General features: G+C 34.7%; 1 protein-coding gene across 2 annotated transcripts in view; it reads right to left on the bottom strand.

Annotated features, from left to right (window-relative positions):
* The window catches only part of LOC138331733 (mediator of RNA polymerase II transcription subunit 13-like), a 32462-nt gene that overhangs the window by 15783 nt on the left and 503 nt on the right, over positions 1-16176 (bottom strand). For both annotated transcript variants that reach the window (XM_069279490.1, XM_069279491.1), the window contains exons 2-17: positions 15827-16094; positions 15227-15335; positions 14772-14855; positions 14201-14346; positions 13568-13738; positions 11920-12229; positions 10138-10224; positions 9003-9740; positions 8447-8699; positions 7917-7989; positions 7487-7617; positions 5709-5787; positions 4113-4267; positions 3612-3787; positions 2397-3103; positions 224-520 (exon numbers count right to left, since the gene is read on the bottom strand). In XM_069279490.1, coding sequence (XP_069135591.1) covers positions 224-520; positions 2397-3103; positions 3612-3787; positions 4113-4267; positions 5709-5787; positions 7487-7617; positions 7917-7989; positions 8447-8699; positions 9003-9740; positions 10138-10224; positions 11920-12229; positions 13568-13738; positions 14201-14346; positions 14772-14855; positions 15227-15335; positions 15827-16094 — 3784 coding nt within the window. The remainder of the gene's footprint in view (positions 1-223; positions 521-2396; positions 3104-3611; positions 3788-4112; positions 4268-5708; positions 5788-7486; positions 7618-7916; positions 7990-8446; positions 8700-9002; positions 9741-10137; positions 10225-11919; positions 12230-13567; positions 13739-14200; positions 14347-14771; positions 14856-15226; positions 15336-15826; positions 16095-16176) is intronic.

Below are 16176 nucleotides of genomic sequence, written 5' to 3'. Positions count from 1 at the left end.
ACAGTAATATGGATTCATTTTAATTTATGAACCTTATACATTTTTTTCCCAGTTTTCACAATAATAAAACACCCTTTTAATTATTGAAAGTTAAAGAGCTTTGTCTTCCAAAAGAAAATCTGCTTAACATTATCATTATTTCATATGCTAATGCAATGGTTATACGACATCATAATTTATAATTTGAACTTTGATGTCTCAAGAAAATTGAAGGAAGATGTACCTCTGCCAGCCAGCTGATGGAACTCTTTCCAGGTGAGAGGACCTGACAGTTTATAAGTATGTTCCCATAATCTTGTAACTCGACTGTTCTGTATGGCATCCTGCAGTAATGGCTGTAGTGTTTTTAGAAGACGTACACTGTCCTGTGAGTTCTGAGGAATTCTGGCAGCACCTTGCAAAAACTGCCATTTGTGAAGGCAGCTCTTTTTCATATGTGGATCATCTAACTTGCAAGGTGGACAGTGTTCCATGGCTTGGCGACCCTGGTCCAAAGCCTGATATGACACCTCATTTCCATCTGTAAAAAACACAAAACAGTAAACATGACTTTCTATAAATATCAACATATCTCCTAGCTATATATATAGTCACATACAGTTAGTAAATAAATTGTTTGCATCTTTTAGTAGTAAGAAGCAACAAAACAGAAAATCTGCATTACATCCAACCAAATTCCTATAATTTATAGGTTTTTAAACTGTCTTTTTCTTGGACAAATTCAATACCACTACAATCAAAGCTCTATATAAGTGATAAAGACATGATGATTATTTATACATTTTACTACTTGCATCTTTCAAGACAATGCAATTTGTTAATTATCAGAGTTCTTTGTGTTCCACTGCAAAAGAATAAATTTCTTCAGTGTTTTTGTGTTGGCTTAATGCATCCAACACATGTAAGCTAGTCAGAAGCTCATTTACCTCCCAATGTATCCCTGCCCTTAGCATTGACTTAATTTACCATCAATATCATCAGATTACAAACAATAGAAAGAGATGTAATTAATTACGCCTGCCACCTATCTTACTACATTTAATTCCTCAAATCTATCTGTTGACATCATCAATCAGTCATTCTAGCTGTCATTTGGTATTCCACTCACAGCTGTATTAGCATATTGGCCCTATTTACATGCACTCAAGAGCTGATTTTAATGGCATTGATTTTATGATTAGCACATGCGTAACATAATCTCCTGCTGCACCAGTTTGGTGCCATATTGCTGGCTATCTGAGCATGATCATCTGAAGCCCATATGTGTATGACATTTCATGATCAATAAGGATAAAAATTTCAATATTGAATTAAGACTTTTCAAAAAGAAAAAATATCCTAACACTTCAAATTTCAATTGTCTAGTCTAAAATCTAAATACAACCTTCAACTGTATAATGATGATTTCCTATATATTATTGACAGACCCAAGTCCTTACACATCTCAAACATAGTCATACTCCAGACTTTTTAAGAGGAAGTTATAAAAAAACCTTTCATGAACTGTTTAGTAATTATAAATAGTCACATCATTTACAGTTTCCATTTTCTTCTTCAAAACTATGCATTTACTACAAACTTCATTAGTTTAATTTCCCAAGCAATTCAGATTTTTTTTTTTTTAATTTTGATATCAAACAATAAGTGCAAAATTTACAAACTAAATTTACACACATTTGATTTTACAAGATGATTTTTTTTTTATTTCACAAATGAACAAAACCAGGAATTTTACAGAATGTTTTACAGGAAAAGTAGCACATTTTTGCCAATACTGAACTTTGCTACATCAATATCAGTTAAAGATGCTCCACCGCTGACAAATGGTATTTTTTCACTATCAATCAGAAGCAGACTATTTAGGGTTTTTCTTCGGTTACAAAAGTTTCTTACTTTACACTATTACCACTATTGAAAAGATTGAGCTTCTAATTTTACTTCAAAGTTAAAAATTAATTAATTAATTAATGGCATCCCAAAAAAAATCCATGGTACTATATCCTATATGGAATAAACTGATTGCGCATGCACCAAAGGAAAAATAAATTATTTTATATTATTTATTTGTGTTATTAGACATATATATATATGTGTATACACGATTAAACACCAATTATTGTTCAAATGATGAATATCATTCATGTATGTCGGTGGTGGAACATCTTTAACAGTTCTAGGACAAATTACTATAAACCAACTATTTTTGCACGAGATGAAAATTTTGGGTATTTTGCAGAATTTGTAAAAATAATGAGAAATATTCCACTACAATTACAAGAATCTGTAAATCATGACATTATCAACTAAATTAAGAAAATTCATAATGTGTGAAAATGCAAAATTAAGTCAGTTAGTTTTAGCATTTTCTTAACTATGCTTTACAAGCCTTCACTTACCCTGCAGCTGCAACACATCAAAGACAGATCCTGCATAATGGGAGGAGTTGGAAAGCCATAGTTTGAACATGTGATCTGTGGCAGCAAACGACGAGTATGGCATTGTGAACTGCCCTAAAAGTAACTCCAATTCCACTTGATTCAAGTCCTCAGGCTTATTACCGTCCTTCTGTTGAAATTCCATGGCTAATAAACTAGGTTTCCTTTGGTCGTAACGATCATCACGTATGCCTGTTATTTCTACCTCATCCTCATAGAACAGGCCAGCATTGTGTCCAACACGCCGATTCACAACAGCACTAAAGCCACACGAACAACGTTCTGGAGGCTCGGGGGGAGCACCACTAGGGTCGGGCATGTATAGTCCAACGTCCACACCCTTAATGCTCATCTGACATACACAAATATTGCAGCTATCAAAGTTATAATCACGGAATAAGTTGAGTCTCGAGTCTGACAATGTTATGTTCACAATGAGACTGTGTACTTCCGGAATCTGGTTATTGGTGCCAGAATTGTCTATAGAGTTGAGAGTCTTGTTAAGATACGAGGAGGCATTAGATGCTGGAGACTGAAGCTCGTATGACATGGGAGTGCGTTGTTGGCCGACACTGTTCTGGAACGGGGCTGGAGATGCCGCCACAGCACTTGAGGGCATGCGGGAAGAGAGACTGGGGATGTTCTCTATGGACGGCACATTTATATAACTACAAAAGAATCACATTACGTACATTAACGACCCGTCTGGGTCTGAAAAGAGCATCATTGCTGTCATGATCATCACAGTCCTTAGCTATGAGAATGTTTTGATGTAAAAAATATTTTAAAACCACAAAACAAACTAAATCTTACACTGCATGTGATGAAGAAAATCATCAGGGAAACTGGTGATTTGGGCAACGTAGATTAATACTTGATTTTCTAAAACAACAAGTAATTTTCATTTGATTTGACCTACATATCCCAAATTCATTTTTTTATAATATGAATATCAACAAAGTAATTTTTTTTTGGGCCAAGTAATTTGTAGCTTAATTTGTATGTACACCAATTTTGTGAAGGACCTTAATTTGGTCCTATTTACTACTGCCTCAAGTTTTTCTTTAATTTGGTGTATATATATATGCCACGGACCCTTGTTGGGTAAAATAATCTGTCTCATTTTAAGACATAAATTGAAAGTAATCTACTCCTGATGTAGCTAGATTTACTGACCTTGTTGGGTTTGGTTTTTCCATGATTGGCATTTGGAACTGCCATGAAGCTTTGTAGTCTGGTGGTTGTTGGACAGGAGACAACTGACCATTAGCACTAGGAAGATCGACTGGGGAGTATTTACTGGACATGTCAAACTGGGCTGCAGTCGGCTGTTTGTACACGTAAGACCAATCCTGAAGCACAGCAAAACAAAATATGATTGACTCCTGAAGTCTTAATTAGCTTCACTGTTTGTGTGAATATGTTTTAGAGGTGCATGGATAACCATTTGAAATCGAATAGCTATACAAGTAATTTTCTTTATATATAGATGCAGCTTCTGAATTAACTTATTCTGAAATATCCCTCCTTGTAGGACTCTAAAATAACTTATTTCTATTCAATTATTTACGTACAAACTTGAATAATTTCTAAATGTTGTTCCCCTGATACCGTTTAGCAAATATAACACTGAAGTCATTGTTTTATTTTTAGAAGCACCATATCAATTCTATTTACCTTTGAAAAGTCTTCCACTGGGTTACTGATGCACTGGAAGATTTCCGATTTGATTACTGGCTTTATTTCAACACAGGAGACCTCCATGGCAGTGTCATGACAGGACTCGGGGTTTGACGGTGGAGTGGGATACATCCTCATCAACTCAGAAGGAGCTGAATTTTTATAAGACAAATTTTTTAATTTCCTCATCCGATACCAAATGAAATGCACATACAGTGGAACCTCCCGAAACCGATCATGGTCGGTGCATATAATTTCGGCCGGTTTAGAGAGGGTTCGGTTTGGAGAAGTGAACCGAATACCGATCATCACTATCCGGATTTAATCGATCGGAAGTCGTTTTTTACATTAGTGCACCGCATGTATGCATAGTGTTCGTTAAAACCGACCAATATTGATTGTTAATGTGAATGTTATCACAAAAGAGAGAATCATACGTTTAAAAGGAATGGATTACAGCAAACTTGACTTTGTTACCGCTTATAAACGTAGTTTAGTTAGTTAGTTGCGTGAATGTTCTTGGGGATGTTCTCGTCTGCAACCTACATACGACCGATCGCTTCCGGTTACGTCAAGAATCAAATTATATGGTCTAATTACACGATGATCAGTCGATGCCGGTCATTATATGACATAGTCATTTTCTAAAACAATACATGGCTTCGGCTTCTTCATACCGATAATTTACGTTATCCGAAAACTACATATGTAAATAAAAAAAAAACCCGTGATTTGAATACGAAACTTTCTCTTTATTACTAGCTCTGCTTGTTTTCCTACAGTAAACAAAACGTGTGCACATGGTAGACCTTCGTTAGATATATCTAAACAATAGGCATGATTAAATAATTACACCACCATCTCGGGTATAATTACTGTGTACCTATAGCCTTCCCATCGGTATACATGCCAAAGGACATGGCATGCAACAACTATGGTACAGGTATGTGTGTATTTCACGGTCGGTAGATCAGACCTCAATGCAATCTATCGGTGTCGCTCAGGTAAGGCCGGTTTTCAGAAGTGTATTTTAGTTACATTTGACTATTCCGATATCAAAATCGGTCCGGCATTCGGAATGGGGAGGGATCGGTTTTGGGAAGTTTTTTTATACTATTAATAAAGAGGAATTCATTCCGTACATGACATCCATGTTCGGTTTCTAGAGGTGATCGGTTTCGAGAAGGTTCGGTTTTGGGAGGTTCCACTGTATCTAATGAACTTTGAGTTTAATCAAAGTGTTTGCTTTAACTATCCAGAACAGATTTATCTTGGTCAAAGGTCAAAATGTAGGTCAGTGACACACATTATGTAGATATATGACATACCAAATCATTAAGGTGGTCTAAAAACCTCATCATGAAATTCCTGTAGTAAGGAGATCAGAATCAAGAATCTTTTTTTCTTCTTCATTATTATTCACTGAGGTTAAAGGTTTGATTTTGGTCACAGTAAAGTGACAAGATTACAAGATTATCTTAAAGTACATATGATCCAAAACTGCAGTTCAACTTGCAGAAAATGTAATATGCAGAAAAGCACAGATAAAATTACTGCTCATCTGGTGATTTTATGGACAGCCATTTTACTTACTTATTGATCCATCATTTATCACAGCTGGAAACTTCTTTTCCTCTGTTGGCTTTTCTGCTACTACACTTGGACTAGTAAACTGGAAAGATTAAATGCATCAAAACTCTTATTTACCAATGGCCAATGCAGATCTTATCATTAAATCTCTAGGTCTTAATAAATACAGTCAAACTTCATAAAAACTCAATGCTATTAGCATCAATATGTTCAGGATAACAAGACTCAACAGTATACACAAATGTTACTCATTCTACAATTAATGCTATTTATGCTCATAGACCTATATAGAAATGAAGTTGACACTTTTGGCACAAGGTTTTCATTAGTCAAAATGAGAATGACTACACATGTTCATGTTTTATACCAAACTAAAGCATTATCTTGATAGAAAACCACAACTGAAGATTGCATTTTTTAATTACACTAAACTTTTGTGAATAATTCCACACTTAAACTTAAAGATGCTCCACCGCCGACAGAGCATAAATGATATTCATCATTTGAAAAATAATCAGTGTTTAATCGTGTATACACAAGTCTAATTAACACAAAAAAATTATATAAAATAATTCATTTTGCCTTTGGGTCGTGAGCAATCAGTACTTCATTCCATATAGGATAGAGTGCCACGGAATTTTTTCGGGATGCAATTAATTATTTTTTATATTTTTAACTTGAAGTAAAATTAGAAGCTCAAACTTTTCAATGGCGGTAATGGTGTTAAGTAAGTAACTTTTTTAACTAAAGAAAAATACTAAATCGTCTGCTGCTGTTTTTGATAAGGGCTGTTCCAGGAAAACATATATGGCACCCAGGGAAGGCACTTTAAAAAATAGTATGTGCCATGGTGGGTTCAAAATAAAATCACTTCTGTGCCAGAGTGGCGTTTCAATAAAATCCCTTCTGTGGGTGGGTCTATCTGAAGCATTTTTAACCTTTTGAAATAAAATGTAAATTTTATGTTTTATAATGTTGCTCAGTCATCCTGACTACAAAAATACAAAAATAAATATTGAAAAAAATGTTAATTTCTGACAATATTTAATTCATCTTCAATAAAAAACAATTATTTTATTTTCTGAGTGTTTTGATATAATAATGATAGACTATTTATCTAAAACATATTATATTCATTCAAACTTGACAATGGTACAAAGAAACAATAGATTAGTTTTGGCAAAATAACAGATCTTTATTTAAATTCACTGGTATTAAGTCGAGGAAAAAGTTGCAGTTCACAAGCTTAAGTGTGAATGTTCAGATGTCTACTTTTGCATTATGCTTGTGAAACACTTTAGTATGTTTAGTAGATTTTACCCTGGTTCTACGAGGATTGTACCCTTATACAAATTTAGCAGTAGATGCAGCATATCAAACAAAAGTTCACTGACACCATTTACAGTGCAATTTTGTCCTAGGACTCTTTGGTGATGCTAGAAATCAAAATGTGTAAATCCAAAAACAAATCAGAGTGAAATAAAAAATTAAATTGCTTCTATGCCATGGTCTCGTTTACAAAAAAATAGATATGTGTGTGGGTCAACAAAATAGAAAATCACTTCTATCGGTGGGTCTCCCAATTTCAAAGTGCCTTCCCCCCCTACCATATATGTTTTACTGGAACAGCCCTAATGAAAAAATACCATTTGTCAGCGGTGGAGCATCTTTAAATATCAATGAAGATCATATAGATGTATATAAACAGAACACAATTCTGAATTAATAAGTTACTTTGTTTAAAATCTTTTTCTGATGCTACATAAGCCCTAAATACTTACAGGATCATCATTATCGGAGGAGTCGTCGAAGATATGATCCAGGTCACTCTGAGTGGGTCGGAGATCATACTCATGGGTCAGGCTAGGTGTCGGCACAGGATTAGGTGTCTCAGGTGGTGATCCTAAAGACTCTGAAACAACAATCATTTTGTTTGTGTCAGATGAAGGTGTGACGACTGCTCAATTTTCAAATTCAGTGAACAATATTTCTAACAGTATGTTTTGCAACTTGGAAGCCATAATCAGCAACTAGGCAGTAGGTAAATAAGACTAAAACACCCAAAAATGGCTATTCTGCAATCAAATCTTTAGAGAATTTTTTAAAGTTACAAGCAACATTATACTCCAATCTAACAAAGAAACACAAATAACATGAATCTCATTATCAATGAAATCCAATTTGGAAGTGTATCAATATAGGCTGACTTACCTCCTCCATGCGACGGCCGATCAGGAAAGATGAACGAGTCACCATTGTGTCTACTGGAGTCCTTATCGTCTTCCTACAGTCACAAGTTTTCATGTTTTCGAGTCAGAAATTAACAATCCTGAACAAATTTTAACTCACAACTGTTGAAGTTTGTTGTATTTCCATATTACAAAGGTACCTCCCTTGATGGTAGGTATTGATTGTGATGTTGTGTATTTTGCAAGCTTAACAACATACTCTACAGAGGAATAGTTTCGCTCATGAAAAAATGACATCACAGTCCATACGTAACCACTTGAGAGGTAAATCTGTAACATGCAAAGACGAAATAGTTTCTAGTTTCTCATTTTTCTTAACTTCTCATAGAACTTCTGTATCTAAAATAAACTCTTTCATATCTTAGTCTGTCGATTTAAAATAACTTCCATATCTAAGCTAACAGTACACTTTTATCTTACTGATTGGATAATAATGGTTTAAAAATATTAAATAATAAGATATTCAAATTTTACACTATCCATGAAATTTACCATTTTACTAAAAGAAGAGCGATCATCACGACTGCTGCGGAAGCTTCGTGTAGAGATAGGAGATGGGTTGATGGAGGCTTCGTCAGAAAACTCATAGATGTCTGGAGCCGAGGGCTGGGGTGTTGAGGGCTTGAGGTTTTTCTGGGCTGGACTGGGCATACTGTTCTGTCTGGGATCATGTGGAACCTGGGATCCCATTAGATTGGCCAGGTACAGACTTTCCACTTTGGCCTTCTTGACAGGAAAGTTATTCCTGAAAAAAATATAAAACATAAATACGAGTATAATAAATAATATTGATTTTTGGTTATTCCTAAAACATTGCAAAAATTGAAGTATTTCAAGATTGATTTATAATATTTTTTTCTTTTTTTTTTTTTAATTTCCCTGGGCTAAATAGATGTATTAGAATCAAGTATTTCTTTCAAAATAAAAATTCAAAGATGATGTTCAATTTTTGTCACTTTTACCGGTCAATTGCTATAAAACTGTTCACATTGCATTCGTCATATGAGAGGAATGCAGATTTTTCAAAATGTAATTAATTTCTACTCACCAAACATTGACTTGTTCAAAGCTGTAAATAGCATTTGTGACTAGTTCATCTTGCTCACACTCCTTTAAAGGTAAAACTGGCCTTTTCAGGTTTTTCATAGAATCAATCTGGCGCTGCTGAGACGAAATCCAGCTATTAACATTAGAATTTTTAACAACATCTCCCTGGCTTGTTGGCCATGAGTTAGGAGAGAATACACTGTCAGTCAAAGCTTTTTGGGAGACTGAGGAGGCATTTTCTGCTGGTTTGGCAACATTGTCCACTCCTCCGTTAATAACACTTTCAGCAGCAGGCTTGCCGACTGCTGGACCCACTTCCTTTTCAGTCGATTCCTCAGCTGGAGGGTGGGGGCTAAGTTTAGGCATGGTGGGGTCAACACTGGGGTTGACCACAGTCTGGCTGTGGGGTTCGTCCAATGGGGAAGGGGCCGCTGGGGATGGTGACTCCACTCCCACTCCCTCGTTCAGCTGAGGCAACACGTTGGCAGTTGTTGTGGAGCTGAAGTTGGCATTAGGTGGAGGGGGAGGCTGAACTTGTGGCATCATCCCAATCATGTCAAACTGAAGCAAGTCATCGGTAAGGAGAGCTCGTCGGTGAAAGGAAGTCAGACTTCGATTTACACGCGACTGCTGGCGCTCGAGCTTTTCCGGATTCTCGCCCTTTTGATGCTTAGTACCTGTAGTGTTCGCACCTTTTCCATGACTTGTCAGACTTTGCTTCCCTTTATTTACTCGGTGTCTGAAACAACAAACCCCCAAATAAATGTGTTTTCATGTAAACTTTATTTCTATTTCACTTAAAACACTTGCTTATATTATATTTATGGGTTGCTTGAAAAACATTCATGGCAATTGATAGCCAAAATACATAACCACAAACCATAACAAAACAACCATGTTATTTACAATTTGTGTAATATTAACCATCTCTATTCAAAATTTCCGGCTACTTACCTTTGTCAAGGAAATACTTAACAGCCACAATCTTACTTTTCATAATGCAATTTAAACTAAATACTTTAAAGACTTATTTTCATCTACATTTACATCTAGGTTTTCATTATATATCAGAAGTTTTCAACAGGTTCCCATTCTCATCCTAATGTCAGTTTAAATGGCTGAAGTGGATGACTTACCTCAGACAATTACAGTTTGTTTTAGCAGTAGGGTCATTGATTTCCCATACTCCTGCAGCATGGCTGTCATGATAGGTCTCAGTTGATCTGTGGGCAAATAAGAATCATGTAATCACTGTACATTTCTGAACTTCATAGAAAATTACGTACAAACTTTCAAAACCTTATTGACATATGCATTAGCAGTTTACATTCCAATTTACACTTCATACTAAAATCTACAAGACTGAATAATGTCTGGAAATCTAAGACTGAAGAAAGTCTGAAAATTGTGAACTTTGAACAAGGTAGAACTTGAATACATTTCAATGGTAACAATACAGCAATAAACATGTCTCTGACAGAGAATGAGGTTATTGAATAATTATATCAGATTCATAGGTTTCAATATCAGGTGGTACCCGGTACTTTTTGTCGGTTAAACTTAGCTGTGGTACTGCCTGATTTGGGCTAAATTACATTAAATGGCATACAGATGTCATGTTTCCCACAGCCCCGATTAGCATGGCGCCGCGCCGTGCCCTTTTTACCTGACGCCATGCCCCTATGACCTAACGCCGTGCCCTGTTTGTCCCCAGTACACTTCTACTAAACTACCAAATACCAGGTAGTGGCTTGATAATTAAGTAAACAAAAGAAGTGTGACCACTCCCTGACCCCCTGACCAACACCCCAGTAGCCCTAATTAGCAGCCTCGGGCTATTTCCACCTTGGCTTGTGGTGTCACTTTCAGGTCTGTGTATTACGTAAGCTGAAGTCAAGCAGCCGATCGGCAGCATAGAAAACAATCAGCTTGCCTTTCAATAAGTTTTATGACTACAGCTAGTGAGCGTTACTTCAAAAACAAATACTGCTTACAACTGTAAATGATTTACTCACGTTTTTAATGTTTAATAGGCCTATCTATATCGGATGGATGTCACAAGATTTGCAATCGTAATGGCCGCCATTTTGGGTGTATTGTAATAGTAGATCCGGAGGTATTGAATTTCAGGATTTTACTAATATTCACGTTTTTAAAAATGAAAACGGTATTATTTTTTTTTAGAATTTCGGTGTGAATTTATTTTTAGAAAAGATATCTTAATAATAATAAAATTATTAATAGCAAAGTAATTAAAATAAATCAAATTAAAAAGAAATCAACTTTTTTCTCTATCAGATTAAATTGAAATATTTTGCATACTACTCTAACACTTATCTGTATTTTCTTAATTTAGTGCTTGTAAATTTAGAACATTATTTTAATTAATTGTCCATTATTATGAAACATGTTATCTTATTCAAATCAATACAGTATTTTTAATATTTAAATAAAGATATATATTAAAATAAAGGTAATTGGATTGAAATAAAGGAATACATTTTGAATTTTCCCATTCTTTTAATTAATATAAATGAAATTTAGATCTTTCTTGTGAATCAATTATAGTCATGATCATATGATCTGCAGATTACAATTTTCAAAATCTTTTTTTTTCACTCAGAATAATTAAATATATGTCCTGATATTACTTAGCAACTCTGAGAGTTTAAAGCATTTAAATGATATTAAGTTGAACCAGAATTAAATAAACAACAAGACAGTTTTAAAGATTTCCCCATGTATTGGAAGTTGTCAATATAACCTTTGTGCCCCTCTGATGGTTATTTATCGCGGTCAAGGTGCCCTTTTCAAAACCCAGCACCATGCCCTTTTTTTTCCTGTGGGAAACACTAAGATGGTATAGAAAAGTATCACCTGCAATTGCACTGCCTCTCCTGTAATTATTTAGGACTTACCTTTTAACGATGCCCGATGTGACACAGTTATCCTGACTGACTCGGTTGCGTATTTGGATGCTGAATGCGTTTGCAGTATTGGCTACGATGTCGGTGTTGAGTTCACTAGGATTACCAGAATAGTGGAGGGAAGGTAAGATTTTGATGCCTGTTTCACCGCCAACTAAATTTTCTGACATTGGTGGAGTCATTTGGCCGCCAGATTGACCACGAGATGTGGAAGAGACTGTGTGGGGCTGTACACGAGCTGGAGATTCTTCAGAGTCACATAGGAACACATAACATGACGGATATTTCATCCGAACTCCAGCTGAAAACAATTTAATAACATCAATTTGTGATGATATCACAATCTATTCTAAACAAATAGTACAGTATTTAAGAAAATTGTAAATCATAGAAATCGCAAATAAATAGATACTTAAATACTCATCCAAGTATTAACACAAGTAACATCGATAATTATTCCAGGTCCTTAGTAGTTCAAGTATTTCAAAATAAATTGGAAAATATTAAGATAACATATTTCTGATTTGTATGTTCTGACAGTAAAACTAAATTTTGTACACACATGTGGAAATGATGACTTAATAAATATTTCAAGGCTACATAAAACTGTATGGTAATTGAATCAGTGATGTTTTTTAGTCTTAAACATGAGTTGGAGTTACTTCCCCTGAACAATTGACAATCGTGAATAGAGACATGAACCGACCACTGATAATGACCAGTAAGCATTTAGAAAAAAAGAGTTCTTTTCTACAGATTTATGATTATATACCAGTAGATGGATATATGCTTGGTAAAAAAATTCAAAGTTTCATGGATAAGCTTTGTGTACATGCAGACTTTATATATATATTTAATTAGCTAAAGTACACCTAACACTCCAAAATTTAGTAATTTTCTTTAAAATCACATTGAAAATTTATCATCAATTTGATTAATTTTAATAACATACTATTATCCCAGGGTCATTTAAGAGCATGCCAGGTTTAGATGACAGAGTATCCAAACTATGACAGATAGAGGGCTTGTGGTGTAATATATCAGGAAATCTACGTAATTAATCACTCAGCAACTATGGCCCTTCAGTCAAAAGAAACACTAACGCACATTTAAGAAATATCAAAGAAACACTAAAAACAATCTGATAATAATTAAACCTGCACAAATCCATTAGAACACTTAGTTCATCTTTAGCAACCAATACCAAATTGCCATTTGACACTATAAGTATACCCTGGAAAGTTTTAACTAAGACAATCACATGTACACCTTTGAATACTCCAGGTATCGAGATAGTGAATACAACATAAAACAGTGATTATGCTGTACCACTTTGGACTACATCTCAAGCTGGCACTAAACATACTCAAACAACATGGTGTTTTTGTTGAATTTTTAATAATCTGAGTCAATTATTGGTTCCCTAAAGAAGAGCCACAGAGAAGTAATACAGTATTTCAAGTAAAACACATACCATTAGCTCACTTTTACTACAAAGGAGTTGAAAAGTCTGGTGCTCTACCTCACAGACACAAGCAATGCTCATGACTTGGTTGTAGGTATACCTTGTAACTTAGGTGTAACTCCAAAGCCTATTCAACAAGCTTAATTAACACCAAAGAACCAAAGATCAACTTACCGACAATCACTTCCACAAGAGGTGGTGGGCGACTTGTATCATCTTTCAGATCATCAGCATTTAGGGGGTAAAATCGACCCCATTCCTCCAGAATTTTGTGTGCTGATTGGTCCGTCTCTCTATAGGAATTTCCAGTCAAGGTCCCATTCAATCCATATGGGGCAAGGATGACTGTGAAAAATTATGAACCTCAATTTAAAACTAGGATATTACTTAATTGTTTAAGAGAATTGGAGTTAAGTAACATGCCTAGAGTATACACTCCCTTTCCCTAAGTTAATGATTACAATAGCAGTTTGATGGAAACAAAGTAGTCCACAATCAAACTTGAACAGAATATTTGTAATATACCTCACTGTGGATTGTATTTATAATAACATGAAGAAATGACCTTGTACAAATTTCAGAATGAAGAAACAGTTAAAGACTAAATATACTGCTTATTCGATCAAAACAAACACCCTTTCAAATTCAAGTAAATACTATGGACAGTATTCAACACAAGACTGCAAAATTCCAATAAACAGGATCAACATAACCTTTAAAATTCAGCTATGGAGTCGCATACTAATACTTATTCAACTTGGTAAAGACAAACGTTGCAATGTATTACCAGATTCGGTCATTATTTACCTTGGAAATTGGCCTGATTTTCTTGGGCCAAAGTCAAATGCTGTGGGGTAAGATTCCATACTGGTGGATGTTGTTTTACATCAATACTGCCACATACAGAGCTTTCTCCATGTAGGAAAAAGTTGAAACTGAATGACAGATGAGTTCTGAAAGTAAAGAAAAATTACTCATTTAGTTACTATTGGAATCAAAAGATTTTAACTCAAACCAGAAATTAGTAGATACTATAGATATCTATCAATCAAAGAAAGGATATTTTCTGCTTTCTATGCACAAAATCACCTGACCTACTTGCAAGGAGAACATGGATTGAAATACAAAACAATTGGCAACATTGTTTGTATCTTTCAACTTCAATGTTGCAGGATAAATTTATACATTGTCATTGTCTTACAACTCAAGCTGGCTGTTATTTCTGACACCAGGAAGAATGACATCAACAGCTCACTGATGGATCGCCACATGTCTTTCTTTAAAACCATTGTCAAAATATATTTTAAGACAATGACCATGTATTCATTATGTAATATGATATTGCAAACTAATATTTCTAACTATCTTATTAACTTACCCTCTTTCTGTGTTGGTTTGGGTGGAGTCAAAGGGTTGCACAAACCATCTTCCAAGTCTGGCAAAACCTTTACTTAGCAAGCACCTGCAAACAAAAAATCGAGCAACATTTGATCACATGCTTCATGGATGAATTCAAAATAAAAATCAATGATGATTTTAATGATAATAATCAATGATTGGTGAATTCTTTAATAGTATCTTCCAAGTCTGGCAAAACCTTTACTTAGCAAGCACCTGCAAACAAAAAATCGAGCAACATTTGATCACATGCTTCGTGGATGATTTTAAAAATCAATGATGATTTTAATGATAATAATCAATAATTGGTGAATTCTTTAATAGTAAATTGATCATAAGACATTCTTCACAAGATTAATTATGAATAGGATACTCCCTTTTCAATACTAGACAGCTACAATCTGAAACTTTTTTAATTTCTACTGTGATACTCACTTTTCTATGAGGTTATGCAGAGCTTTGAAGAGTAATGTACGACATTCATAAGATAAAGAATTATCCTTGTCTTTATCTTTGTCTTTATCCCATGATCCATGCTCGGATTCTGAAGTGAAAAAATATAAAACAAATGTTTTTATTTGGCATCAAACTGAAAGTTATAAAAACATGACATTAATTATTTTACAACTGATGAATGTGCGAGAAAAAACATAGTTAGAACAGGCTAATCCAGTTTTTTCTCCACAATAATTTAAACTATATCTATCAGACGAATAATCATATTTTGATATTATAATTGGAAATGCAGAAACATGTTCTAAAGATCAATTCAAATTTCAATACTATGAGAAATCTTTTAGTTTTGTCATGGTTTATATTTCATGTCACTTTAATGACTTTATATTCCAGTATGAGGGGAACACCTGACACCATTTCATTAAAAAATTCAAAGGAAAAATTATGACTTATTCCTAATTTTTTAATTTGTCTATGGATTAATTTGAAAATTTGGTGCTGAATAATTCATCTAATATAGCATCATTTACATTTTCATACCTACTTCAAGCATGTCCATTGAACCGTGTCATAACTTACCATCTAAATAAGGAGACAAGAGGTTACCAAGGACAGACGGCTCATCACCATACCAAAATATCCACAACTCTTTATGGTGGGAGAGCTGATCTATAACTCTCTGTGGTTGGTCCGAGTTCCTTTGAACCCTTCTCCAAACACACAGAATATCGGCCTGGATACATCTGGAATAGGACTCGAGCACCGGGTCCTCCAAATGATCAACCGTATTCGGGCTATAATCAGCTTTGGCTGTCAATTTCCTCCATTTTATCCCACAAATATCCGTCTGTAAACAATGTAAAAATATATATCCAATTACTTACTTACTTGTTTAGCAGGAAAACATTAACCGGAAGCGTCTTTTATGA

The sequence above is a fragment of the Argopecten irradians genome, chromosome 9, assembly GCF_041381155.1.
Source record: "Argopecten irradians isolate NY chromosome 9, Ai_NY, whole genome shotgun sequence".
NCBI classification, from domain to species: domain Eukaryota; kingdom Metazoa; phylum Mollusca; class Bivalvia; order Pectinida; family Pectinidae; genus Argopecten; species Argopecten irradians.
Note: the sequence above shows the minus strand (reverse complement) of the source record. Positions and strands in the feature narration are given on the sequence as shown.